This window comes from Saccopteryx leptura, chromosome 6, assembly GCF_036850995.1.
Source record: "Saccopteryx leptura isolate mSacLep1 chromosome 6, mSacLep1_pri_phased_curated, whole genome shotgun sequence".
Lineage (NCBI taxonomy): Eukaryota > Metazoa > Chordata > Mammalia > Chiroptera > Emballonuridae > Saccopteryx > Saccopteryx leptura.
This window is the reverse complement of record NC_089508.1, coordinates 24,503,046-24,528,326: the sequence shown is the minus strand read 5'-3', so window position 1 is coordinate 24,528,326 and position 25,281 is coordinate 24,503,046. Positions and strand designations below refer to the sequence as shown.

Here is a 25,281-nt window from a genome sequence, read left to right as displayed (position 1 = left end):
TGCTTCATTGTTCCTGTGCCACAGAGCCTTGGACCAGCCACCTTTGTGGTCAGGAGTCGAGCAGGGTTGTGGCTGGGCCATTCGGAAGCATCTGACAACAGACCCGAGAGGAGAGACGGCTGGTGACAGACCCTCTGGCTGAGCCCTGGACCTCGCCTGTGGCCTGTGACAGACCCTCTGCTGAGCCCCAGACCTCGCCTGCTGCCCAGGTCAGTGCTCTTGCCCTCCTCCCACTCAGCAGGGCTGAGCCCCACACCAGCTCCTTCCTCAAGCCTGGAAACGTGGCCTGTGGTCCTCCAGTCTGTGCTTGCCCTAAGCCTCCTAGCCCCACAACCTGTTGGGGGCTGTGCAGGAAGGATCCAGTCTTCACGGGACACTGTCCCAGACGACCCTGGCTCCCAAGGCCCAGGGAGGGAGCCAGACTCTCTGGCTGTGGTCGGGATGCCACTGCTCCACGGAAACGCCCCGGCTGGGCTGCTAGCTGGGTTCCTCAAGTGGCTCCTGCCCAGCTGACCCCTGTTTGGGACAGGCCCAGAATCCAGCCAGACACGGCTGTTCTCAGACTTCCCTGCCTCTCAACGCTTTCTCCTTGAGAAGGTGTCATGACAAATGGTTTCTTCATAGACTCTCAGAGCTGGGAAGGATCTTAGTGATACCGTCCAGCCTCAATCTCGGTTTTCTTCTCAAGCATTACTCATATCAGTCCTCTTGTTTATGATGTTGTAACTGAACGCTCAGAGGAGTCAGGTGTAATCTGGTTGGAACAGCACAGGAAGCCTGTGGATCTCAGGCAGCCCTTCCTGGTTCAGCCGCCTCCTCCCTGCCCCGCCCCCAGCCTCTGTCCCAGCCCCCTTCCTCTCCTTCCACCTACCTGGTGACTCCTAGCAAACCCCCACTTTGTGAAAGGGACACTGGAGGTGATGAAACATCCAAAGCCAGAAGGTGCTAAAGCCAGGTTAGCATCTAAGCGAGGCTTTCCCCCCTATTCAGTAAACAAGTTCGTAAGATCGAGAAAAGAGTGGCTAGTCAAGAAAAGCTATGATTGTGATAAGATTTCTTTATTTGAGAGTGTCTCTAAAATCTCTTTTCCATGAAAGAAGTTATCCTGTGTGGGCTGTTGGCCAAGAACATTGCACTTGTTGTTATTATCAATACAAGTAACCTTAGATACTGTTCTTTTCTGTGCAGATCAAAGTGCTTGATGTTCACATCCCCCTTATAACTTCCTGGTCAGGCCCCGCGAGAGTCCTCCAGGGCAAAGAGTGTTCGCCACAGGCAGTATGTCACTTCTGTCCCTCACCATGCCCCCTGCCCTGGCCCTGTGCTGAACGCTGGTTCCTCCAGCCTACTTGACTGCAAGCGGCAGCACCGAATAGTGGTCAAGAACTCAGGCTCGGGAGCCAGGAGGGTGCAGTTCCCAGCTCCACCACCCACTAGCCTTGTCATCTCTGTGCACATCAGTCTTTTCATCTGTAAAATGGGGATAACAACAGTTATAACTTACACTCAGGGGGACTGTGAAGATTCAAGTTAATATTGGAAAGTGCTTGAAAGCACTTCCTGCGTGCTTACTGTGTTAGTTCTGGTCATTAGAAAAGCCTCTTCTCCCCGTCCACACCCTGCTGTCTGAGTAAGCTCCCTAAAGCTCAGTGCAGTCACCTCACACCCCTGCTGTACAATCACCCATGGCTCCCCATGGCATATTGAATGACTCTTCTCCATCCTGCCCTTTCAGGGCCTCAAAGGCCAAAACGCTATCGTTTTCCTTGCACATAATAAAGAATCATCGATTTTTGTTGAGAGTGTTTCCACACTCTGGATGGGAGGACTGAGACCCTCAGGCATGGGCATGCAGCCACCTGCAGCCCCACAGCTGGGGGGTCGATCGAGCTCTCCTGCCTCCCCAGCGACGGCCCAGCCGCCCAAGGTGACAGCCCTGGACGGCAGGTGCTGTATCTGCCCACGGGGGAGGTTTGGTTTGTTCCCCTTGGTTCTGCTGGGGCCTCAGATGCAGGGAGCCCTGTTTTAGACTCCAGCCCTCCTGGCTCATTCGCATCAGAGTGAGGACAGGATGCCTGGCCACGAGCCAGAACAGGCAGTGACCGCAGTTATAACGTATACTCTCTGGTGTGTTCGAGCTAGGTGGCAGATGTAACATCATTATCCTCATTCATCCCTTGGAGGTGACCAAAACCTCCGCCTGGGTCCCGCAGAGACCCCTGTGATCCGGCACCTTGAACAGAAACCACAACGAGCTTCGCACCTGCATCTCAGCTGCTTCTGTGGCAGAAGGGAGGCCGTGTGCCATGGAGGAAGTCCGTGTTAAAACCGGACTGCTCACCTGGCGGGGAGAATTGGCCACGTCAATTAGCTTCTCTGAGCCTCTATTTTTCCATCTGTAAAGTGGGAGGATAATGCCCATTTATTTTTTTGTAGGACTAGAACGAATGCCCAGAGCACCTGCACAGTGCCCAGGTGGGGTGGGCACGATAACTTGCAGATGTTCTGGTTGGTCCGTCGGAGTTGTTCTCCAGGCTGCCTGGCGGAGCCGCCAGCCCCTTGCTTCCCTTAGCTGAAATTTTCCTCGCCTGGCCTCCACTCCAAGATGGAAGAAAGTGGTGGTGTTCTGGCAGAGGAGGGGGAAGGAACTGTCCAAATCTTCCCAGACTCCTGGCAAGTGTGAGAGGCACAGCAAGGGGGGGAAGCGGAATTCTGTCTGATTTTACCAGAGATTTTTCCACTTGGGTGATGCCAAGCTCAGGAAGCCAAAAGTAAAGTGATAGACCCTGCTGATTCATGCAGGGTGATATTTTTCTCCTGATTCATTCAACAAATGAATGAGTTTGTTGGGATCCCAGGCACTGCGCTAGGCACTGGAACACTCAGCAGCAAGGAAGACAGACGTGGACCTGCCCTCGTGGTGCCTTCAGCCCCGTGAGGGCGGAGGCGGCGGTAACCGGCATAAACTGTAGATGAAGGACGCGAGAAGGAAGGCCGTAAGCGGCGGAACTGAAGGAGAGGGGTCCGGAGTGCCAGGGAGTTGTGCTTGTAAACAGTGTCAGCAGGACAGGCTGCACAGAAAGGGGACAGTTGAGACATGCATTATCTGCTCCCCTGAGGAATCCCTGAAAGCCTGTGGGCTCAGAATCGGGGCCGAGTGCCTTTCATTAGATCCTGGGAAAGGAGCAAGCTCGAGAAGCCGGGCTACTCCCAGCCCAGATGTCACGCCCTCCCTCCAAACTCCTGCAGAGTAAATGTAAATCACTCAGCCCGAGACTCAGGACCGCATCTGGCCCCAGTCTGTCATTGTCTCACCAGATCCCTCTGGTCCTTCCTCTGTAGCCAAGCCAGTCAACCTGCCGTCTCTGAAACATTCCACCCTCTGCTGCCCTGCTCCACTCATTTGGCCCCTTGCCTGCTCCCACTGGTTTCTGGCAGCACAGAAATCCTCCTGTCCCTCTCGGAAGCCTTCCTTGGCCCCCCGGGGGTGCGGTCTCTGGGCCCCATCACCGTGGCCTATACCTTTCTCACCGAGTGGCCCTCACTCTGCCCTGGGTGTAGCCACTGGTTTAACTGTCTGATCTCCCCACAGGGCTAGAGGTGCCCGGGGCAGGGCCCGGAGGTCTGTCAGGGCTCAGCAAGCACTGGCTGACCAACCCGAGTGTGCCTGAGCTCAAGGCCCCAAACCACACTGGGACAGCAGGATGGGGAGAGCCTCTGGTCCACTCAGACCAAGGGGCAGAAGTGGGAGGCCAACAGGAAAGGAGAGAAGGAACTGAAATGTAGGTGAGACTTGACGAAGGAGCTGGCAAAGGAAGGGAAGAGAGGAAACACCTCTAAGTTTCCTCCTGAGAGACAGACTGTCAGAGACAGAGGGATGGGTCTCCCCCAGAAACAGCTACTACTCCCCCATCAGCATCATAGGCCAGTTCTTCCTTGTATCTAACTAGAATACCTCTTGCTGCAGCTCGAGCTCATTTCCTCTGGTTCCATCTTCTGGATTCATATCTCTATTTTGAGTCTTCTTTCAACATGAATCAGAGGCTTTCCTGAACCCCCAACCCAAGAGGCAGGGACAGGGTCATCATGAAGCTGGCCCCTGGCCTGGAGACTTGTGCTTTAGTTGAGGAGGCCAGTGACCCCTAGAGCCACACAGAGACTGCCTGGGGCCAACGTGTGGAGGACACCATAGGTCACAGAGGTTGTGCCAGCCAGTCATCCCTGAGCCTCTCCTCAGAGCCAGCCTTTCCTATAAGCAAACCCATAAGTAGAGAGTGCCCACCCCAGAGGCACTGCGACTCTCAACCCCTGTGTTCCGGGCTCACTCTCCCCGCAGGCCCTGGAAGCCGTGTAAGCCAGCCCCACAGCCTCTGTCATCCGGCTCCCATCCGTTGCCGGAGCAGCTGAGCACACAGAGAAGCCCCTCTCCATCTCTCTTCAATCCCTCCTCTCCACCTTGGCAGCCAGCACCTCCTGCCCTGTTTAGACAGATGAGGCCAGGGCCTGGTGTGCTTCCCATCTCAGCTGCCCCAGGGGTGGCTCGGTCCCCTCTGGGGGACCCAAACTCCCTCCGGGGAAAGCCTTAGCTCAGTCTGAGTCCACTTCCCTTTCCTCTTGGGCGCACGCGCGGTCCCCTCCTGGAATGTCCTGCCCTTGACCTCCCACGGCAGCTCCTCCATGTGCGCTCAGAGCTGGGACCGTGGTCGCTGGAAGCAGACTGTCTGGGCTCAGATTGTTCTTCAGTCACAACCGTCCCATCGTGGGGCTGTGTGAGGATGAAAGAGCTCGCGCTCGCAGTCTTAGCACAGTGCCTGGCAGTGGGTCTTTAACTAACGTGGCTGCTGCGATCCATCCTCTAAGAGCTGTCTTGGCTAGAACCTCCTCCAGGAAGCCTTCCAGATTGCCAGGCTCAGTCAAGTGCTCCCCCTTTGTGCTCCCCCCTCTCCTTACCAGGCTGCTGGAATGCACTTATGCAGGCCTGTCCTGGTTTCTTTGGGGGTCAGTGTGCCCACTAGAATCTTATGGCTAAAAGAGTAAGCACCTAGATCTAATCTAGTATGGCTTCATTTTAAAAAAGATTTCTATTATTAATTTTAGAGAGAAGGAGAGAAAGGGGGGGCGGAGCAGGAAGCATTAACTCATAGTTGCTTCTCTAATGTGCCTTGATTGGGTAAGCCTGGGGTTTTGAACCAGTGACCTCAGCATTCCAGGTGGACAGACACTTGATCCACTGCGTCACCATAGGTCAAGCTAGTATGAGTCCATTTTAAGTAATTATATCTGCAGAGCCCCATTTCTAAATAAGGTTTTATATATATATGTATGCATATGTATGTATGTATGTATGTATATTTTAATTGAGGTATAATTGACATAACATTAGTTTCAGGTGTACAACACAATCATTTGATATTTTATATATTGCAAAATGATTACCACAGTAAGTTCAGTCAAACCCCTCACCACACATAGTTACATTAAGGTCATATTTTGTGACTTCAGATGGACATGAATTTTGGAGGAACCCTATTCAACCCAGTAAATACATCTGTACATCCCAAATCACACAGGTGTGGGGACAGAGGGACAGACGCACCCGTGGCCCTAGCAGATGGCAGCTCTCAGACCTTGAGGGCAGGAACGTCCCCAGTGTCAGCGCTGCCCTCCCCTCCTCTGGGCTCAGCACCAAGCAGCTCACACCCTGTTATGGTATCTGTCACATGGTCCTGTTTTCATCTTGGCTTTGCTTTCGTCTGTTTGGCTGGTTTGGTTAGACCTGCATATAGTACAAAATTCAGAAAGCAAAAAAGAGAATATAATGGAAGGAAGTCATCTCACCCTGCCTAGCCTTTCCCTGCTTGCTCTCCCAGAAGGCATCTACTATCAAGAGTTTCTCGGGTCCCTTTCCAGAGCAAATCCAGACACAGGCAGGCTCCCGGGAGGCGGCCTTCTCTGTGTGCCACCTGCTTCTCGCGCGCTTCACTGAGCAGGCATCTGTTACTCTTTATTCTGATTGGCCGCTTTCGCATTGTTTGGGTCTCCCCCACCTGACTGTGCTCTCACCGAGGGCAGATCTGTCTGCCATTTATCTTTCCTCCCCACTTCCTAGCCTAGTGCCAACAGAGAGCAAGTGTTCAGTGCAGGCTGGTTCTATCTGCACCTCAATGTGTCCCCAGCAGCTGGTTGGGTCTGTGTAGGCTAGGGCTCAGCCTCCTGGCTCTGCAGTCTGGGCCTCTGTCCTCCCCAGCTTGTGGCACTCTCCGCCAGAGCCCGTCCTAGCGGCAGGAGTTGCTGGGGGTGGCGTGGCCCCTAACCGCATCCTGCTGCCTGTTTGTTCCTGATGCTACATGCCTTCATCCCCCCCTCTAACTGAGGCTGATTCTGAGATCCACGGGGCCCCTGTTGTGGCTGCATCTCCTCTGCCCTGCCCCCTCCCTCCCCTCAATCCACGTGGGACTCCTGCGGGGAAAGCTGGCAGGGAAGAGGCTGGGGAGAGAGCAGCACTATGGGGGGTGGAAGGAGTGCTGTGCTGCTGAGTGAGCCCTTTGCCCAGTCTCTGCTAGCTGAAGGCTTAGCTGGACTGGTTACCACGGAGACGGGAATTACCACAATAACTCAGGGTCGAACCAGCAGCTGCAGCTACACCCAGTTCTGCTGGGAATGTATTTGCTCCACAACGCTCAGATATGAGAAGTGCCACATTTTTTTTTTTCTAAATCAAGACAGAAATGGCTGCCTCTGTTCAAGATTTCACCATGCCCTCCATGTGTGAATGAGCAGAGCCCCAGGGGAGATGGAGAGAGAGGTAGGCAGGGCTGCCCAGCATTGTGCGACTGGAAGCCAAGGAAACGGGCAGCAGCAACCTTTGCTCATCTGTGGGAGGAGGGGCTTACGTTAAAGGACTGTAAGAGCCCCTCCAGCCACAACACTGGGTCTGAGATCCTGGGGGCCAAATGAGACCCCTCCTAGCTCCACTGCCAATCATTCCTTTCTTCAACAAATATTTGTAAAGCACTAAGCTCTGCCCGGCACAGCAGAAAAATGAGTAGACGCAGCCCTGGGCTCTGTCATCAAGGAGCTTTCTATCCACTGGGGGCGTCAGCCATCTGCTACGTCATCCCGTAAATGAACACCAAATGTTCTAGGTACCAACAAGGAAAATAATACATAACTATTAAATATATTGAACCACTGCTGTGTGTTAAGCACTGTTCTCAGAATCTCATGTGAATTAGTTCATGTTATCCTCGTATTTACCCAATAAGGATGGATGCTATTAATATCTCCATTTCACAGGTAAGGAAACTGAGGCACAGGTTAAGAATCTTTCCCAAAGACATGTGGCTAGGAAGTAGCAGAGGCAGGATTTGGACCCACGGAGTCGAGCTCTTCTTAGAGAAGACACACTTAAATGCTACACTAGCAGGCTGGCCCCCACCTGCCCAACAGAGAGCTGTGCTGGGGGAGGGGCACAGAGCCCCCTCCCTGATCACCGCCTGTCGTGCTGCTGCGGTCAGCCCCGCACCAGATCTGTGGGGTGGAGAGAGTTATTGATTGGCGAAGGAGAGGGAGGGTGCCCCTGGCTTCCTGCAGACCCCCAAGGGTCTGGTGGTTACCTTGGTCTACGTGGTGTCGGTTCAAACCTTGATCTTCCTGCATCTGGCCCACAAGACTCTGTGGGTGGAGGGAGGAGGTGGCATCAGAGTCAGGCCTTGACTCTTCCTGAGTGGGCAGCCTGTGCAGAAGCCACAGGGCCCGCCCCTCCCCCCACTCCACCCACACGCCTGGGTGGGAGCTGGTCAGAATGAGGGCACTTGAAGAGTGAAGGAAGATTCCGTATGAAAGGAAGAAGGAAGGATGAGTAGATACATGCCTGGAAATACCAAGCCTTCCTTTCTAAATATGAGTTTTTCTCATTGCAGACAATAATGCATGCTCCTATTAAACAGGTTTTCAAACTCAGAAAAAGGTTTTTAAAAGACCACAGGTCACCACCCAAAGATAGACTTTTTTTCTTACAGATATAATTTTGTTTTTTATTCTTTCCCTTTTTTAATTTTTAGAATTGAAATCATCTAGTTTACCAACATTATCTCTTGCTGTTCTTACTTTTTTTGTCTTTTTAACACAAGCAAGGAGTCACCTCTCCCCCGCCTGGTGTCTCTGAGTCACTGCCCAGCTCCCAGGGACCTGCCCAAGGCCGCCTCTCCCTCCCGCCTCAGGCCCCAGTGGTGGGACTCAAATAACAACAACCGGTTCTCTGCCCTAATGGCCATTTTAAGTATAAGAAATTCTATACCGAAAGGTAGTTTATTATTTCATGCATTTAATACTTAAATAAGAACAATAAAAAAGGTACACAAAACTAGATTATGGTATAGGAAAGAGTTTTAAAATATTAATGAAAAAATATTAAGTAGTACCTGCCAAAAAACAATAAAACTGTTCTTGAAGATGTTTCCAATGACAGCTTGTCACCCCTGGTTGTTTGGCACTTTTTCTCTTTATGTTATAGTTTGTTTCCTGAAGTAACAAACGTGACAAAATTAAAATGGAGTATTTCAGCAAAGGTATAATGAGTTTTATGAAATGACTAAATAAATATTACAAGCATAGTTCCATCAATTTCTTTTCACCTATGGATGGAACGAACATTAATACCGGTGCTTAGAACACGCTATTGCGCAGACGAACATTAAAAAAGGAGTAAGGAATGTAAATTTGTGATTTTCACATTGGGTGGCTGCCCAGGTGCCCACCTTAGAGAGAACCTTGATGACAAGTGCCATTTAACAACCAGTTAGCTGAACTCAACAAAAAATTAGGTATTGGTTTGCCGAACTGGTGGGAACCGGCTGAATCCCACCGCTGGTCAGGCCCCATTATGGCTACTTGCTGACTTGGGGCCATGGGCAGAAAGGCATGGGTCCCTGGGTGGGGGTGTAGGGTCTTCAGGACAAAAAAAGGGACCTTTTCGGCAAGAAGAGGGGTCCCAGAGATGAGAGGAGCGAAGGGGAAGCCCGCACTCTCAGCTTCCCGCCCGGGCCAAGCGGCCACCCTCTCCCCTTGCTGCAGCCAGCGAGCTCCCTCCGCCCCACAGCCCTGCCTCCCCGTTAGGGCCGAGTCCCTCAGGTGTAGGGCAGATCTGTCTACCAGAGGTCTCAAACTCACGGCCCGCGGGCCGCATGCGGCCCGCCGAACAATTTTTTGCGGCCCGCAGACTAATCCACGAACTACAGTTTCTGGTCGTTTTGTGACACTGAAAAGTGTTGCGTAACAGTTGCCTTTTGTAGACCTAGTGCGGCCCGCCGAACGGCTGTGATCTTGCTCTGCGGCCCACATGCTGAGTTGAGTTTGAGACCCCTGGACTCTAGCCTGTCTCCCTGCAGCCCAGAAATACAGCCCTGCTGAAAGGGTGCCTCAGAGGCCCCGGGGGTTTGTGGAGCCAGACGCCTAGCGTAGATCGCAGTCCTGCCTGTCTCTCCAGCAGTGTGACTTCTGGTCAGTTACTGAACCTCTGCGAACCTCCGCTTCTCTACCTGTAGTGTGGGGATACTGACACTCACCTCTAAGGCTGCTCCCTCCTAGCTTGCTCGTGAGGTGTCAGTGACGGCGGGCTAACCACACAAAGGCACCGGCACTATGCCGGGCCCATGGCCGTGTCCGCGGCCTCTCCACCTTCTTCTGAGGCCTTTCCAGGGGCTGCGCCTGCTCTGGCCTGCAGTGTGTTCCCAGAATTTCCCGTCAGCATTGACTTCTCTCCATTTTGCTTCTGTCTTCAGCCTGCGGGCATCAGTCCTGAAGGGGGATGGGGAGTCAGATGGCCTGAGTTCAGGTCCCATTGTCACTGGCTGCCTGACCTGGACTAGTCATTTAACTTCTCTGTGCCCCAAATTACTCATTTCTAAGATAGGATAATAACAGAACCGACCTGACCTGCTCTTGGTGAGGGAAGTAAAAACCACTCCAAGAACTTTAAACCAAACAGAATTTTTTTTTTTTTGTATTTTTCTGAAGCTGGAAACGGGGAGAGACAGTCAGACAGACTCCCGCATGTGCCCGACCGGGATCCACCCGGCACGCCCACCAGGGGCGACGCTCTGCCCACCAGGGGGCGATGCTCTGCCCCTCTGGGGCTTTGCTCTGCCGCGACCAGAGCCACTCCAGCGCCTGGGGCAGAGGCCAAGGAGCCATCCCCAGCGCCCGGGCCATCTTTGCTCCAATGGAGCCTTGGCTGCGGGAGGAGAAGAGAGAGACAGAGAGGAAGGAGGGGGTGAGGGTGGAGAAGCAAATGGGCGCTTCTCCTGTGTGCCCTGGCCGGGAATCGAACCCGGGTCCCCCGCACACCAGGCCGACGCTCTACCGCTGAGCCAACCAGCCAGGGCCGAAACAGAATTTAACATAGGGAATTACGTGCTCACAAAAATCAGTGGAAAGGTTAACATCTGGGTCTTCAGGGCAGAGCAGAACTGACTGCTCCTTCACCACAGCTAGGACGGGACTGCTGGGGCCTCACCTGCAAGCCAGGGGTCGGGGAGCCTCTGCAGCCAGCCCCACTGTTGCTTCTCACCCCTCACCCCACCCTCACCCTCCAGGAACCAGGGACTGGGCATCGATCTGCTGCAGAGAACTTCCTCTCTCCACACTGCTTATCAGCAGAACACAGCCCATCAGCAGGAAGGTGGCCTCCTCCTCCCTTCCGCCTTATAAATCTATCTCCACTGCATCTAGCTGATGGAACCTGATCTGTATGCAAACCCCCACTGCAATGGAGTGTTGGAAATGTAGTTTTTAGCTTTCTAGCTTCTGCAATATAGGAAGGCACATTATACAGGCCACTGAGTAGATCCAACACGTAATCTGATGGTGTGTTAGAAAGTTGGCACAGTGCCTGGCACACAGAAATATTTCAATAGATGTTAGCAGTTCTTATTATTGTGCCAGGGGCATCAGCGCATACTGCCGGGTCCTGGCCACAGAACCCAGGTGAGGAAAGTGGCCGCCGCAGATGTGTGGTGCTGTCCGTGGTGCTGAGCACGTGTTCGCTGGCCCAGCTGCTGGCTGCCTGGCTTACTACTTTAGAGAGCCAGATGGCAAGATGGAGCCCCAATCCACTCGCCCTATGCTGGGCCTTCAGGGGTATCTTAGGGGCCCATTCAGGGATTCAGAAGGAAGGCTGACCTCAGTCCTAGGAAGAAGATAACAAAGGCAACAGTCAATGTTTGTGTTCTCCCAGTTTACAAAAATGTCTCCACATACCATCTCCTTTAATTCTCACAACCACCCTGGTATAGGCAAGGCAGATATAATTATATCTATTTTATAAAAGAGGAAATTAAACAGCAAGAGGCTAAGCCACAGTTAAAAAGCAATAGATCTGGATTTACATCCAATCTCCTGACCCCAAATCATATGTTCCCTGCTATGATACGGGGAGCAAGATGTAGTAATCAACAATATGCTGTGGAGAGACAAACATAAGTGTGTGTACATGGATGCAAAACACCCAAATTTTATTTTTCCTGCTCCTGAGTGTAGCCCTAGATAAAGGACCATCTATCTTTCCCTGAGGCCTGCCACATTCCAGTCATTGTAAGAGAACAAAATGACATGGCCCCGCCATCAAGGAGTGCACAGATGTGCTGGGGAACTGGCTGTTCATGTGCATGCAAAAACAGGAGAATAGTGCCAGGCAGTGGTGGCAGAGGCCAGCTGTGTGAAGAGGGTGGAGACAGGGTACAGACGGGGCTGCTCATTGGCGAAAGGCTCCAGGGAACAGGATGTGAGCTGGATCCAGGGGTATGAATGCTGTTGAGACCAAGATCCCAGCCTAGCCCAAGAGGAAGTGGCTCAGAGCTCAGTCGGGGCAGGACAAGCAGGTCTGAGACATGAAGACAGGACAGAGGGCCGGCATGGTGCCCCATGAAGAGTTGGCCATGCCAGTGGCCTCTGGCATAGGGAGAAATGCAAGGTTTTAGGGATTCAAGTAAAGAGGTGGTGTGGGCCTCTGTGGGTCTCCAGCCGACTCGCCTCAGATGCAGAATGAGCTGGGAGGGGGAGGGGAGGTCGCCTGAGAGGAGACGGTAAGGACAGGTCTCCTGTGCTGCCTGCCCCATTGCAACATGATTTAAGGGACACTGATTTCCTCATTTAGGGGGAGTCAGAAAATATTTTGGATCTTTAAGAACTCCTTATTTAGATAAAAATAACCCTGGAAATCTGAAGCTGGTATTTCTCTCTGTTGGCTGCACATAAGAATTGACCTGATATTCTCATTCTTCGAGTCTGGAGTGGGGCAGGTATCTGGAGCTCCTTCACACCTTCCCGGTGACTCCAGTGCCCTCACCCCATCCCAGGCAGAGGAGCCATTGATCCAAGCCCGAGAATACTAAATGAGAAGCCATAAAACCCAGGTTCTGATCCCAAATCCACCACTTTCCCGAGCCTGAAGGAAATCTCTTAGCCTGCTGGCAGCCCACTTTCTTCACGTGTTAAGTTCGGCATACCCTTCTCTGTCGTGAAGATGTGAGGGGATTGAGACTCGGCAGTTTGGAGCAAGGAAAGGCTTACTGAGAGAAGATTCCAGGCCAGCTGGCATGGTGGGTGGGAAAGGACATTAACCAGAACCCTCGTTACAGTAACACCCCCTCCCCGCCTCCCCTCTGCCCAAGGACCTGGTCTCCTAGCAGTGAGACTGGATCTGGGCCACTGATCCGCTGTCCTGGAAATGGGGGTGGGCTGGGGCAGATCTGAGAGCAGAGAGCACGGGGCAGAGAGAGCAGAGGGGAGATGGGAGAGGGTGCCCGTGGCCAGGTCAGTGGGCAGATCTGAGAGCAGAGAGCACGGGGCAGAGAGAGCAGAAGGGGAGATGGGAGAGGGTGCCCGTGGCCAGGTCAGTGGGCAGATCTGAGAGCAGAGAGCACGGGGCAGAGAGAGCAGAAGGGGAGATGGGAGAGGGTGCCCGTGGCCAGGTCAGTGGGCAGATCTGAGAGCAGAGAGCACGGGGCAGAGAGAGCAGAGGGGAGATGGGAGAGGGTGCCCGTGGCCAGGTCAGTGGGCAGATCTGAGAGCAGAGAGCACGGGGCAGAGAGAGCAGAAGGGGAGATGGGAGAGGGTGCCCGTGGCCAGGTCAGTGGGCAGATCTGAGAGCAGAGAGCACGGGGCAGAGAGAGCAGAAGGGGAGATGGGAGAGGGTGCCCATGGCCAGGAACTCCATTTTGCTTTTTCGAGGTCCGGAGCCATGGGAAATAATCTTTCCTGTTGTTAACAAAAAGGTGATGAATTATTGAAGAGATTGAGAAGGTCAGATGGCAGAGGCGGGGGTGGATGCAGGTGCTCTGGCTTTGTGCACGCTGGGTGGGGACAGAGTTAGGGAAGAATGAGGGGGTGGCCTCCCCACCCACAGCTTCTCCTCCTAAGACAAGGCTTATGACTGCAGTGACTTGCTCCTCCAAGTTAACATGCAGTCCCTGTGGACCAGCCCCTGAGAACTCATGGTGGTGGTGGTGGTGGAGCAAGTGAGCTCTGGGCTGTGCCAAGAAATATAGGCTGTGTGGCTCAGACTGTGTCTCTGAGACATCTGGCATCCTCGCTCCAGCCTGGCCCTCAGAGACCGACCACCAAAACCCCTCATCTTACAGACAGGAGACCCAAAGAAGAGAAGGCATCTGCTCAAGGGCACACAGGTGGCCCAGAGCCCCACTCTCCTGAGTCCCTCCGTCCACAGCAGTTTCCACTGCAACAGCCCGAAAGGCTGGAAAAGCTTCTACCCCTGGACTCGGGTTAGAAGGCTTCCCAGCACTACTCCCTGCCCGGCACTACCCCCTGCCTGGCACTGCCCCCTGCCCGGCACTACCCCCTGCCCGCACTACCCCCTGCCTGGCACTACCCCCTGCCCGCACTACCCCCTGCCCGGCACTACCCCCTGCCTGGCACTGCCCCCTCCCAGGCACTGCCCCCTGCCCGGCACTGCCCCCTACCCGGCACTGCCCCCTGCCCGGCACTACCCCCTGCCTGGCACTGCCCCCTGCCAGGCACTGCCCCCTGCCTGGCACTACCCCCTGCCTGGCACTGCCCCCTCCCAGGCACTGCCCCCTGCCCGGCACTGCCCCCTACCAGGCACTACCTCCTGCCCGCACTACCCCCTGCCCGGCACTGCCAGCCCAGCAGAGGCCCAGAAGGAGCAGGAAGTAGCAAGTCAGGCTTACAAACTGCCCATGTTCAAGGGCCAGCTCTGCTACTTACCAGCACCATGACCTTGGACAAGTTATTTAACCTCTCTGGCCTTAATTTTCTTTTGCATCTAGGGATGATTCTAGTACCCTAGGGTAAGTGTGACGATTAATTGAGCTAGTACTTAAATGGGAAGTATTTATCCTATAATTAATAATGAGACTGCCCTCCTGGGGCTTCCTGGAGCACCCCAGCTCGGGGACATGGGCTCCCACGCAGAGGACTTGCCCTTGAGGTGGGCAGTGGGGAGCACAGTGCTGGCCTGCTAGTTAGGACAGGGCAACAGCAGCTGGAATCAGGCGACATCTGGAAGGAGGGGTGTGAGTGATGGGCCAGAGAAGTAATAAAGACAAAGCAAGTTCTTTCCTTTTTTTTTTTTACAGAGACAGAGAGTCAGAGAGAGGGATAGACAGGGACGGAGAGAGATGAGAAGCATCAATCATCAGTTTTTCGTTGCAACACCTTAGTTGTTCATTGATTGCTCTCCCATATGTGCCTTGACCGCAGGCCTTCAGCAGACCGAGCAACCCATTGCTGAAGCCAGCAACCTTGGGTCTAAGCTGGTGAGCTTTGCTCAAACCAGATGAGCCCACGCTCAAGCTGGCGACCTCGGGGTCTCGAACCTGGGTCCTCCGCATCCCAGTCCTACGCTCTATCCACTGCGCCATCACCTGGTCAGGCTAAAGCAAGTTCTTTTCAAAACCTCTGCCCACCTGCTGAGGAAAACTTTGCCCAGGCCCAGGGCTGCGAGCCTCCAGCTTCTGCCACGAGACTGGGGCGGGGAGAAGCGGGTGGGAGGAAGGCCGTGCACTCCCCCGTCAGATGAGCCTTGCAGCTGAGGAAGGGCCCTGAGCGTCCTGACTCACCCACCAGCACTAACACCGTCTCTCACTGCCCCACTCTGGCCCCAAAAGCAAGGCTGACATTTGCTTTTCAAGCACAACAGGAACGGAGGCAGCAGCCTGCCCCCGGCTCCGGTTTGTGGGTACTGGGCATGCCTTCCCAGTCTCCGCGTCTTTCTGCTCGCCGGCTCCCGGGCAGAGCAGGTGGAAGGAGACTAGGAATGGCCCAGTCTGGCCTAATATTGAGCACATACAGTTCTCAAGGACGGTGCAAAGGGCTTTATATGAATGATCTTATTTCATGGTCACAGTTCCCCTGTGAGGCAGTACTGTGTCATCCCCGCTTTCCAGAGGTGGAAACAGGCTCAGAGAGGCGAAGTTGCTGACGGTTTGTGGTCACACAGGGCTTCCAAGAGAGGGTCTGGGACTGAGGCCCAGACAATCTGCTCCAGAGAGCCTTGTCTCCCTGACGCCCTGTGCAGCCTCCCTGTGCTCTGATGGGAGGAAGTTCATGGCCAAAGAGAGGAGTTCCCTGGTGCCGCCTGCACCAGGCAGATTGGTCCTCCATGTCTTTCTTCACACCCACAATCTAGCCTTCCCTTCAGAAAGCATGGCATAAGGGTGAAGAGAAAAGGCGGTTTCTTCACGTCTAGGTTTCCATGGCAACAGTCTCCCTCATGACAGCCTCTGCTTGCTGCTAGAGAGCTGAGGAGGGTGGTAAGGAGGGGGTGAGACTCTCTCCTCTCTTCTCCTTCCTCACCTCCCCTCCAGGCTAGACGGCCAGGTGAGCGAAATCCTGTGCCCGACCCAACCCTGCCGATGGATTCCACCCCACTCCGAGCTCAGGTGCTGCGACCTTGTAGCTGGGGGTCCTCCCAGGCAGGACAGCAAGCTAGGCCAGACCTCTCAACAGCGATCCTCTTCCCAAATCCCAAAGGCTGCGACCTCCGTGAAGAGGGCCTTCTGTTTATACCTCCAGGGTCTAGTCAGGGCCTGGCAAGATAGATACTCTGAGTTCTTGTTGAAGGGATGAAAGAACAAATGAAAGAACAAACCAATGATCCATCTTACACGCTAGACACGAGTATTCATTTCCACTTTCCCACAGCGCCATGCTCGGTCTGCCCTCTGGGTCTCTGCCAGGACAGCTCCCTCTGCCCACGCTTCCCACCGCATTGTGCTGATTCTAGCACCTGCTCACAGCTCAGCATGGAGGTCACCTCCTTGCAAGATTCTCTGACTCCTCCCCGTGGCTCCCTTCACCCCAGCTATTGGAGTGTGTGATGGTGTGTGCCTGAGTGCTTGTGTCTCCTAAGTGAGTCTGGGAGGCTCGTGTGGGCAGGAGCCAGGAAGGGAGGGAGGGAGGGTTTCTGGGAGGGAGAGGAGGAGAAGAGGGGAGGGGAGGGGAGGGGAGGGGAGGAGAGGGGAGGGGAGGGGAGGAGAGGAGAGGAGAGGAGAGGAGAGGAGAGGAGGGTAGGAGGGGAGGGAGGGAGAGGAGGAGAAGAGGGGAGGGGAGGGGAGGGGAGGAGAGGAGAGGAGAGGAGAGGAGAGGAGAGGAGAGGAGAGGAGAGGAGAGGAGAGGAGGGTAGGAGGGGAGGGAGGGAGAGGAGGGGAGGGGAGGGGAGGGGAGGGGAGGAGAGGAGAGGAGAGGAGAGGAGAGGAGAGGAGAGGAGAGGAGAGGAGGGTAGGAGGGGAGGGAGGGAGAGGAGAGGAGAGGAGAGGAGAGGAGAGGAGAGGAGAGGAGAGGAGAGGAGAGGAGAGGAGAGGAGAGGAGAGGAGCTTTTGGAATGAGAGAGAATGAGGGAGTGGGAGTTGAGTGGAAAGAAAGAAGCAGCATCCAGAACTCGAACCTCCTTCTTGGATTCTTCGAGCCAGGCGGATGCCCAGAGCTCCTCGCAGCCCAGGACCCTTCCTTCCTTCCTCTTCACGCATAGTATTAACCAAATGGTAACAGCAGTCCCAAGTCCTCATGGTCGGGTAGCAGTTCCCCAAGCGCTCTCACATCTGGGCCTGGTTCCAGCCTCCAGACAGGCCTGAGGGGCTTCTCAGCTGTGTGCCTCATTTTAGAGGTGAGCATTCAGCAACTGGTGCTGGGACAACTGGACAAGCCACAGGCCAGAAGATGAACTTGGAGTCTATCTCTCGCCATCCACAAAAATTAACTCAAAATGGGTCCTAGACTTCAATGTAAAAGCTAAGGTCTTTAAGACCCCGAGTCAAGCGAAGGTTGTTGTTTTTTAGATACAGTACCAAAAGTATGGTTCATAAAAGAAAAGTTCCTCAACTGGGCTTTGTAAAACTTCAAAACTCTGATGCTTCAAAAGATTAACATAAAGAAAATGAAAAGACAGGCAAGAGACTGGAGAAAACTCTGTAAAACACACTCGTGATAAAGAAGGAGGTTCCGGAGCATAGAGATGAGGAAAGGGGCCCTGGGGGATGTCGCTGCCAGAGAACATCACCTGGTTTGTTCTTTTGCAGCCCCGGGGTGACTGAGTGGGGCCTCCAGGCCTGCGCTGGACCCTCACCGGAGAACCGACTCAGGTAGGAAGTCTCGCCAAGGCCTTCAGACCTCAGATTCGCCTCCCTCCCCGTTCCCCACCTGCTTCCTCGGCGCGGGCTCCCCCCAGTGGCCACCAGCAGAACTGTCGCTTCCTGCCACAGGTGATGGACAGCCTGAGGTTGCATGCCTGCCCCATCCATGAAGAGACCCCAGAAATGCCATCCCTGCTACTCTGACCCTCTGGCAGAAGGCTGTTAGAACGCATCATGTTCCAATAAGTTTACATTTTTACTAAACATGTTAGTGACCTGGTTATAATAAAACTGTAGGCAGCCTAGGCAGAAAGAGAGGGGAACAGAAAGTAGGGAAACTCAAGATAAGCAAGAGGCTCCCACTCCTATTGGAGGCCAATTTGGAAGGGAGGAGGGTGAATTTTGTGTTCCCTTCCCTTTTTCCGGGGCTGATCTCACTATTCCCTTTCCCCCTATTTCTGTGAGTTAGTACAATAAGCCCCAGACTCCAGGCCACCTCCCGGCTCCTGCGTGCCGGTCCCTTCCCCTTTGTTTTCCCTCCAACCCCACCTCCTACCACTCCCCAGCTGCTGAACCCACCCCACTCCTCCCCCTGGGACTCTGCGTCCACTTTTCATCTTTTTTTTTTTTTTTTTTTTAACAAAGATGCTTATTTCTTTTTTTTTTTTTTAATTTTTAATTTTTTTTATTTATTCATTTTAGAGAGGAGAGAGAAAGACAGAGAGAGGGGGGGGAGAGACAGAGAGAGAGAGAAGAGGGGAGGAGCTGGAAGCATCAACTCCCATATGTGCCTTGACCAGGCAAGCCCAGGGTTTCGAACCGGCGACCTCAGCATTTCCAGGTCGACACTTTATCCACTGCGCCACCACAGGTCAGGCCACTTTTCATCTTACAAACGTCACTGGGATACTCCCCGTGTTCCGGGCACTGTTCTCCATGCCTGACGAACCTTAACCCACTCACTGCCCGTCACAGCACTGAAGTGGGTGCTAATTGCTAGCACCACCCCCACTGTGCAGACCGGTAGAGGACGCCTGGTGAGTAGGTGCTGGAGCTGAGGTTCAGTGCCATGGAGACGTGGTACCCTGGGAGAAACACTCCCAGCTGTCCAGCATCCCACCTTCTCACTGAGAACAGGAACCCCAGACTCCCCAGAACCCACTTCTGTATCCCCCTCGATGCGACGAGCCTGGGGATGGGGGAGATATCTTTCTTGCTTCTCTTTGCAACTTCCTGACCTTCTTCTCTCCTCCCCACTAAAGCCTTCATCTTGGACCCACGATGCTAGCCTAGACATTCCTCTCCCCTTGGCCACAGGCACTGGCTCCTCCCCCCAGGTCATTGCCCCTTCCCTGCCTCACTGTCAGCCTGTACTACTCCTCTCTCCATCCTTACTGACTTCAGTTTCCACTTGACCACAAAGATGATCCTCCCAACACTCTAGCCTTGACACGATGCCACTCACTCCATGGCCTCGCCCTGGACCTGATCACTCCCAACAACAGCAATCCCTTCTTAGTCTCACTGTCACCCTGCTCATTGTCCAACAGCCACTTCCCATCTGTCAGTGCCCACCCTCTAGTAACTCAGCAGTCTTCTACCCAATGGAACTCCAACACCTTTCACTCTTCCTCATCCGTCTTGTGTCCCGTTTCTCCTGGCCTGGCTCAAATTCTATGACAAGCATGAAAATCACTCCCTTGCTTACTTCAGTCCTCTGGTCTTATGCCCATACTTGCCTGGGAAAACCTCTAGCCTGGTTGAATCTAGCCGTCTGCCTCTCCCACCCCTGCAGCCGCACAGATGGCTACAGCTTGAAGAGAGCATGCCCACAGACTCTACCAACACACCTGCCTCCCCTCCTGCTCCCGGGTCAGCTCTCCGGCTCGGGGCGAGGCCACTTTCTCCACCAGGGCACCAGCCCCCACCCCTCCCACACCCCCCCATTGCTCCAATGATTCCCTTTCTCTCCTACATCACCAGAGTTTTATTTTCTACTGGATCATCCCCAGAGCGTTCCCTGTGCTGCCATTTCTCCCATCCTAACCACTTCCACCTCATTACTCTTCAGACAAGTTGTTCATGCCCGCTGGCTTCAAACCGTCCCCTGTCGTTCTCTCCTGTTCCAGACTGGCCACCAAACAACCTCCACATTGTTTCAATCGCGGCTAATTCTCGGTTGTCACCGTACTTGACCATATCAACACAACTGGCCTTTCCCTTTTCTTGGAGACATTTTCTTTATTTGGCTCCCAGGACACCACCCTCTCCCGCTGCTGCCCTTCCTCACGGGCTGCAGTCTCTTTTTCTGTTTCCTCTTCATCTTCACGGGAGCACCCCAAGGCGCAGGTCTGGGACCTCGCTCTGCACTCTCTCCTTCCGTGATCCAGTCCTCTGCCTCTAACAGTCATCTTTACGCTGGTGACGCCCATGTTTGTGTCTCCAGTCTCTCCTCCGAACTGCAGACGCATCCATCCATCCATCGGCTCCCCCTGTCCATTTCGCCTGTCCAAGCCCAGCTCCTGGTCCCCCCACCAGCCCTCACTTCCCAGCCTGCACTTCCTGTCTTCCCATCCAATAGCAGCACCTGCATTTTTCCAGAACCAGAGCTGTCCTGGACTCCTCTCTCACACTCCCCATCCAGTCTATCGGCACACGGCGTTGGCTTCACCTTCAAAATGGTTCCAATACCTGACCACATCTCACTGCCTCCACTGCTTCTGTCCTGATCCAGGAGACCATTATCTTCTGCCTAGGTTGCTACGGTTTCCTCCTAATTGACCTCTCTGCTTCTGCTTCTCTGCTCGTCCCCACCCCCAGTAATTCCCCGTACAAGGATCCAAGGGAACCCTTTAATACCTAACTCACCCCTCCCCCTCCACCTACCTGCGCTCTGCACTCTCCCCCATCCAGCCACCCTGGTCTGTCTGCTCTTCCTCAGCACTCAGACAGCATTGCGCGCGTGCACACACACACACACACACACACACACACACACACTGCTCTGCCCCATGGCAACTCACCCTCACCCTTGCACTGCTTCCCACCAGGACCCCACGAGGGAGGGGTTTTATCTGTCTTGTTCACTGATACATCACCAGCATTAGTCTGGCACAAGGCAGTCAGTAGTAGTTCACTAAATATTTGTTGAATGAATGGGCCTCCTTTTCCTGAGTCCTGAGTGGGAATGAAGAGTTTCAAGGGTGAGACGAGGTCTAGAACCAAAACAAATGCTCTTTTGGAACCAGGACAGCTTTGCAGAAAAGCCCGAGCCGCTACCAGTCGCTTCCGGTCCCCCCCCCCCGCGCTCCCCACTCTTACCCACGCCTGACCAGCTCTGATCCAGTGCCCACAAACCCTGCAGCTGAGTCTTCCCAAAGCGCTTGGGCTGACTGGCATGGCTCGGGTCCCTGGGCAGGTGCTGATCTCCCTGGTTCAAGTGCCACGTTAGACAGTGACGTTTACTGTGTCACTGCTATGTGCCAGGTACTCTCTGTCCTTCCCTAATTTAGTTTCAGCAACTATTGCCTCTTCTGGGCACTGGAACTGAGCAAGGCAGGATGTTAGAGATGAGCACCAGTGAGCCCTGTCTGCATCGGTGTCCCGTGAACACGGTGACTCCTTCCTCCGAACCCCCCCCCCCACCTCCCAGGCAGCCTCCTGTGTTTTGCAAAGTGAGAAAATTCCCCATGTCTGACCTGGACACCCCTTTTTTCACCAGGGAGCCTGGCAAGATGGCTGTCTCACCAGGCGACCTGAATGTGGTGGAAAAGACACGTAACATGACACGTAACATGACGGCGACCGACTGCTTTCAGTCTCGGAGCACTGTCCTGCGGGGGCAGCCGTTCGGGGGCATCCCCACCGTGCTGGTCATCAACATCGTCCTGTGGGTGGTGAGTCCTGGGCACCGTGGGCGGCAGACCGTCAGGTCTCAGCTGCGGCGGACAGCGAACTTTCATGAGTGATGCAACGGGGGCCCCTGCTCTTCAAATGCACACCAGCCACAGTGGTGGGGTCTCCCTGAATGATGGTCCTACCCAGTGTGGCCCTGGGTCGGTGGGCCTTGGAGAAGAAGGGGCCGGAAAACCAAGCAGTTTTCCAATCACCATTGTCCAAACGTCTGCCTGACCAGTGGCCTTGGGCACCCTCCACTCCCCCTAATGATTTTCTCACAGACTGTCTTGCGCAACAGTTGTAAGTAAGCTACTAGCACCTTCATTCAACAAACTCTAAACATCCACTCTGTGACAAGCAGCTGCTGGGCTTGGCCCCTACCCTGAGAGAACTAGCCGACCGGTGGGGAGCCTCTGGGGCCTCAGGGACACGGTCTCTCCCGGGGGCGGTGCAGGCGGCCTGAGGGAAGGCATCGCTGGTTCTCCTGCCCCACGTCTCCTTTCCTGGCCCACAGCTCATCGTCCTGATCTACTCATTCCTCCGCAAAGCCGCGTGGGACTATGGGCGCCTGGCTCTGCTGATGCACAACGACAGGTGAGGAGAGGCTGGGTTAGGCTGAAAGCTGCTCGCTCTCGCTCCCGTGGGGAATGAGCAGCAGCCAGGACACAGCTCTGACCAGTGCCCAGGCCGCAGCAGGCGTCCTGTCTGCAGGTGGCAGCTCATCGCCCATCCCTTCCCCTGCTCGGGCCCTTTCTACACGAAGGTGACTTGGAGGGCAGCCATCTCTGGGCACGGGGCCACTTTTTTCTCAAACTCCAGGCTTTCTGGATCCTGTGATTCCCAAGATCTGTTGGGCACTTGGCAACAGGGATGATTGCCGTTTGTACCCAAAGCTTGTGTGCTCAGCAGACAGGCTGAGGCATGTGTGCTGCTGGGTAGAAGGCAACTGCAGCCCTCGGCCCAGGGGCAGGAGAGAAACAGGGCAGGCCCTGAGAGCCCCTCTCTCCTGTCCGCCCCCGCCACGCTTCCTGCCCCACAGCCTGACCTCGCTGATCTATGGGGAGCACAGTGAGAAGACATCTCCCTCCGACATCTCCCTGGAAATGGAGCACAAAGACAAGGTGAGTGCTGAGCAGGCCCGGGCCGGGCGGGGATGGTGGGGTCCTGGCTCTGGGCAGCAGCCCTGCCGTGTGCGGGAAGGAACATGCTCATCATTAGGGGCTTTGCCACTTCCAGCAATGTGACCATGGACTCATCCCTGAGCCTTGGCAAATCTCAGTTTCCAAATCGTAAATATGGAGATAGTGACCGTACCTACCCCCAGAGTGCCAACGAAGTGTTAGCTAATTCTCATATTTTAAAGGGACTTTAAGAACTAATTTGTCTACTCTTCCCAAATCTCCAACTCTTCTTCCAGCCCCAGCCCTACCCCCAAGCTCCCACTCTGAGCCAGCGACTCACCTTCCTCTTCACATAGAAGATTCTAGACATCAGGCAGGGCCTCCCTCCACTTCCTGCCATCCAATCCACTGAGAAGAGCGTGGTCTTCTCCCTTCTCTTTCCGGTGAAATGCAGTCTTCCAAGGGGGCTTGTTTGTTCATTCAAAGGGGCACCTGCCATGTGCCAGCCTCTGGTCTGGGCACTGGGTGGTGAATAAAACAATCCCAGCCCTGCCTTACAGGACTTTCTTCCTGAATGAGACACCCAGAAAGATGCATCTAGGACAGCAATAAGTGTGTGCAGGGAAAGGGGACGAGGAGGCCTTCAGCAACGATGGAACTGAGCCGAAGTGTGACAGATTGTGGTCAGGGATGGTTTGGGGCATAGATGACATTTGAGCAGGGACCAAAATGCAGAGGGGGAAGGGCCTTGCCCACCCCCCACAACTCCTGTCTCCCTCTGTCCTGTCAGCCGCTTGTGCTTGCTGTTTCATTCTCTCACCTCCCAGGCGCTCCTCAAATCCCTCAGAAGTGGCTTCCACCCACATCATTCCATCTATGGCTAACGTCTCCAGGCAGCCCCCAAGGTCATCAGTGGTCCAGTGCCACGAAACCCAGTGGACTTTCCTCAGTTTTCATCTCATCTGAGCTCTCAGGAACAGCTGACCCCGTGGACCATCTTTCCTTCTTGAACAGACACTTTCAGTTGCTTCTGTTGGTGTCACATTCTGAGTTTCCCCTCTACCTCTCCCTTCCTCCCCAGCCCCCTTGCAAGCTCTTCCTCCACATCTGGAGGTCCCCACAGCTGACCCCAGACGTTCTCTCTCTCAACCTCCATTCCCTCTCTCCCCAGCAATGTCATCTACACTCATGACTTCAATTGCCACCTCTACATGGATCCCTCCTCAGTTTCTATCTCTAGCTAAACCTTCCTCTGGGGTCCTGCCCCATTTATGCAATGGTCTTCAAAAGATCTCCACGTGGATACTGTAAAGGCATGTTGTATTTAAGATGTCCAAACCCTGCCATGATCTCCCTCCATAGACCCCTGGTCTCGGACCCCTCCCACTACCCACAGGGGGCACCCTCCCTTGCTCTTGCCCAGGCCCCTGGGCATGGCCAGTTGGTGACCACATTGGGTTGCTTTTACCTTCTCAGTTTAGTTTCTTTCCATCTCTCGCACCATCTCCCATCTGGGCCTCCATCAGATTTTTGCTTGGGTGATTACAGTGGGCTCTAAGTTATCTTTGGGTCTTCACTTGCGCCCCCCCCCCCCCCATCCAGAGTGATCCTCACGAGCGGAGACACCCATTCCCCTGCGTAAACGTTCAGGGGCCTTCTAATGTGCTGGGTATAAATTGCATAAGCCTTGATCTCGTGGTTTGGCCTCTTGCCCATCTGTCAGTCTATCTTTCTCCTTGCAACTCCTCCACCCCTGGCCCATTGGCCATCTTTTAGATCAGGGGTCTCAAACTCGCGGCCCGAGTTTGAGACCCCTGATCTAAAAGATGGCCGAACAATTTTGTGCGGCCCGCAGACTAATCCACGAAGTTCAAAATATTTTGGATAAAATTAAGTAAGCCTAGGGGCCTACTTGTAGTTTTCATTTCTCTAACATCCTAGCTAGATATTAGCTTAGTTAACAGCAGTTGTGATGCGAACTACAGTTTCTGGTCGTTTTGTGACACTGAAAAGTGTTGCGTAACAGTTGCCTTTTGTAGACCTAGTGTGGCCTGCCGAACGGCTGTGATCTTGCTCTGCGGCCCACATGCTGAGTTGAGTTTGAGACCCCTGTTTTAGATCCTCAAAAGTACCATTTCCCTCCCCTGCTCTTTCCTCTCCCCCTTCCCCACTGGCCTTTCTCTGAGCCAACACACCTACCCCTTGTTCCGATTCCAGCTCAAGCATCCCTTCCCCACCCCATCTGGGTCCCGGTCTTTTGTTATGTACTCATGGAAAAAGCATCCCTCTTCTTCAGGGCTCTTAAGGCTGTCTGTGATGATACATTTATACCACCAGTTTAATGTATCTGCCTCTCCAGTGAGAGCCAGTGCTGGCCGAGTCTTGCTCACTGCTGTCCCAGCACCCTGTCCAGCCTGTCTGTAACTAGCATCTGACTCAGATCTGTTGGGCCGGGTGAGTGAGGAGAGCCCTATTCCTTCCATGGCCATCCCTCCAGCAGACCAGGCCCTTTCGCTGCCAGGAGCTCTCAGTCAGAGTAAGGAGCCCCGACAAGCTCTCCCTCCGCAGAATGTGGTCAGTCATACCTACCTTGCAAGGTGGCGCTTGGGTTTGATTTTAGAAACATCACTTAGGTTGGTTTTTAAATTTTTGTG

General features: G+C 54.2%; 1 protein-coding gene across 5 annotated transcripts in view; it reads left to right on the top strand.

Moving 5' to 3' along the window:
- TMEM63C (transmembrane protein 63C) overlaps positions 1-25,281 on the top strand; it is a 73,650-nt gene that overhangs the window by 17,183 nt on the left and 31,186 nt on the right. For 3 of the 5 annotated variants that reach the window (XM_066343111.1, XM_066343110.1, XM_066343109.1), the window contains exons 2-6: positions 25-209; positions 17,556-17,618; positions 21,331-21,505; positions 22,021-22,100; positions 22,546-22,627. In XM_066343111.1, coding sequence (XP_066199208.1) covers positions 21,344-21,505; positions 22,021-22,100; positions 22,546-22,627 — 324 coding nt within the window. In that variant the 5' untranslated portion in view covers positions 25-209; positions 17,556-17,618; positions 21,331-21,343. Of the gene's footprint in view, positions 1-24; positions 210-17,555; positions 17,619-21,330; positions 21,506-22,020; positions 22,101-22,545; positions 22,628-25,281 lie in introns of those variants that run through there. The other 2 variants (XM_066343112.1, XM_066343113.1) reach the window with 2 other exon arrangements.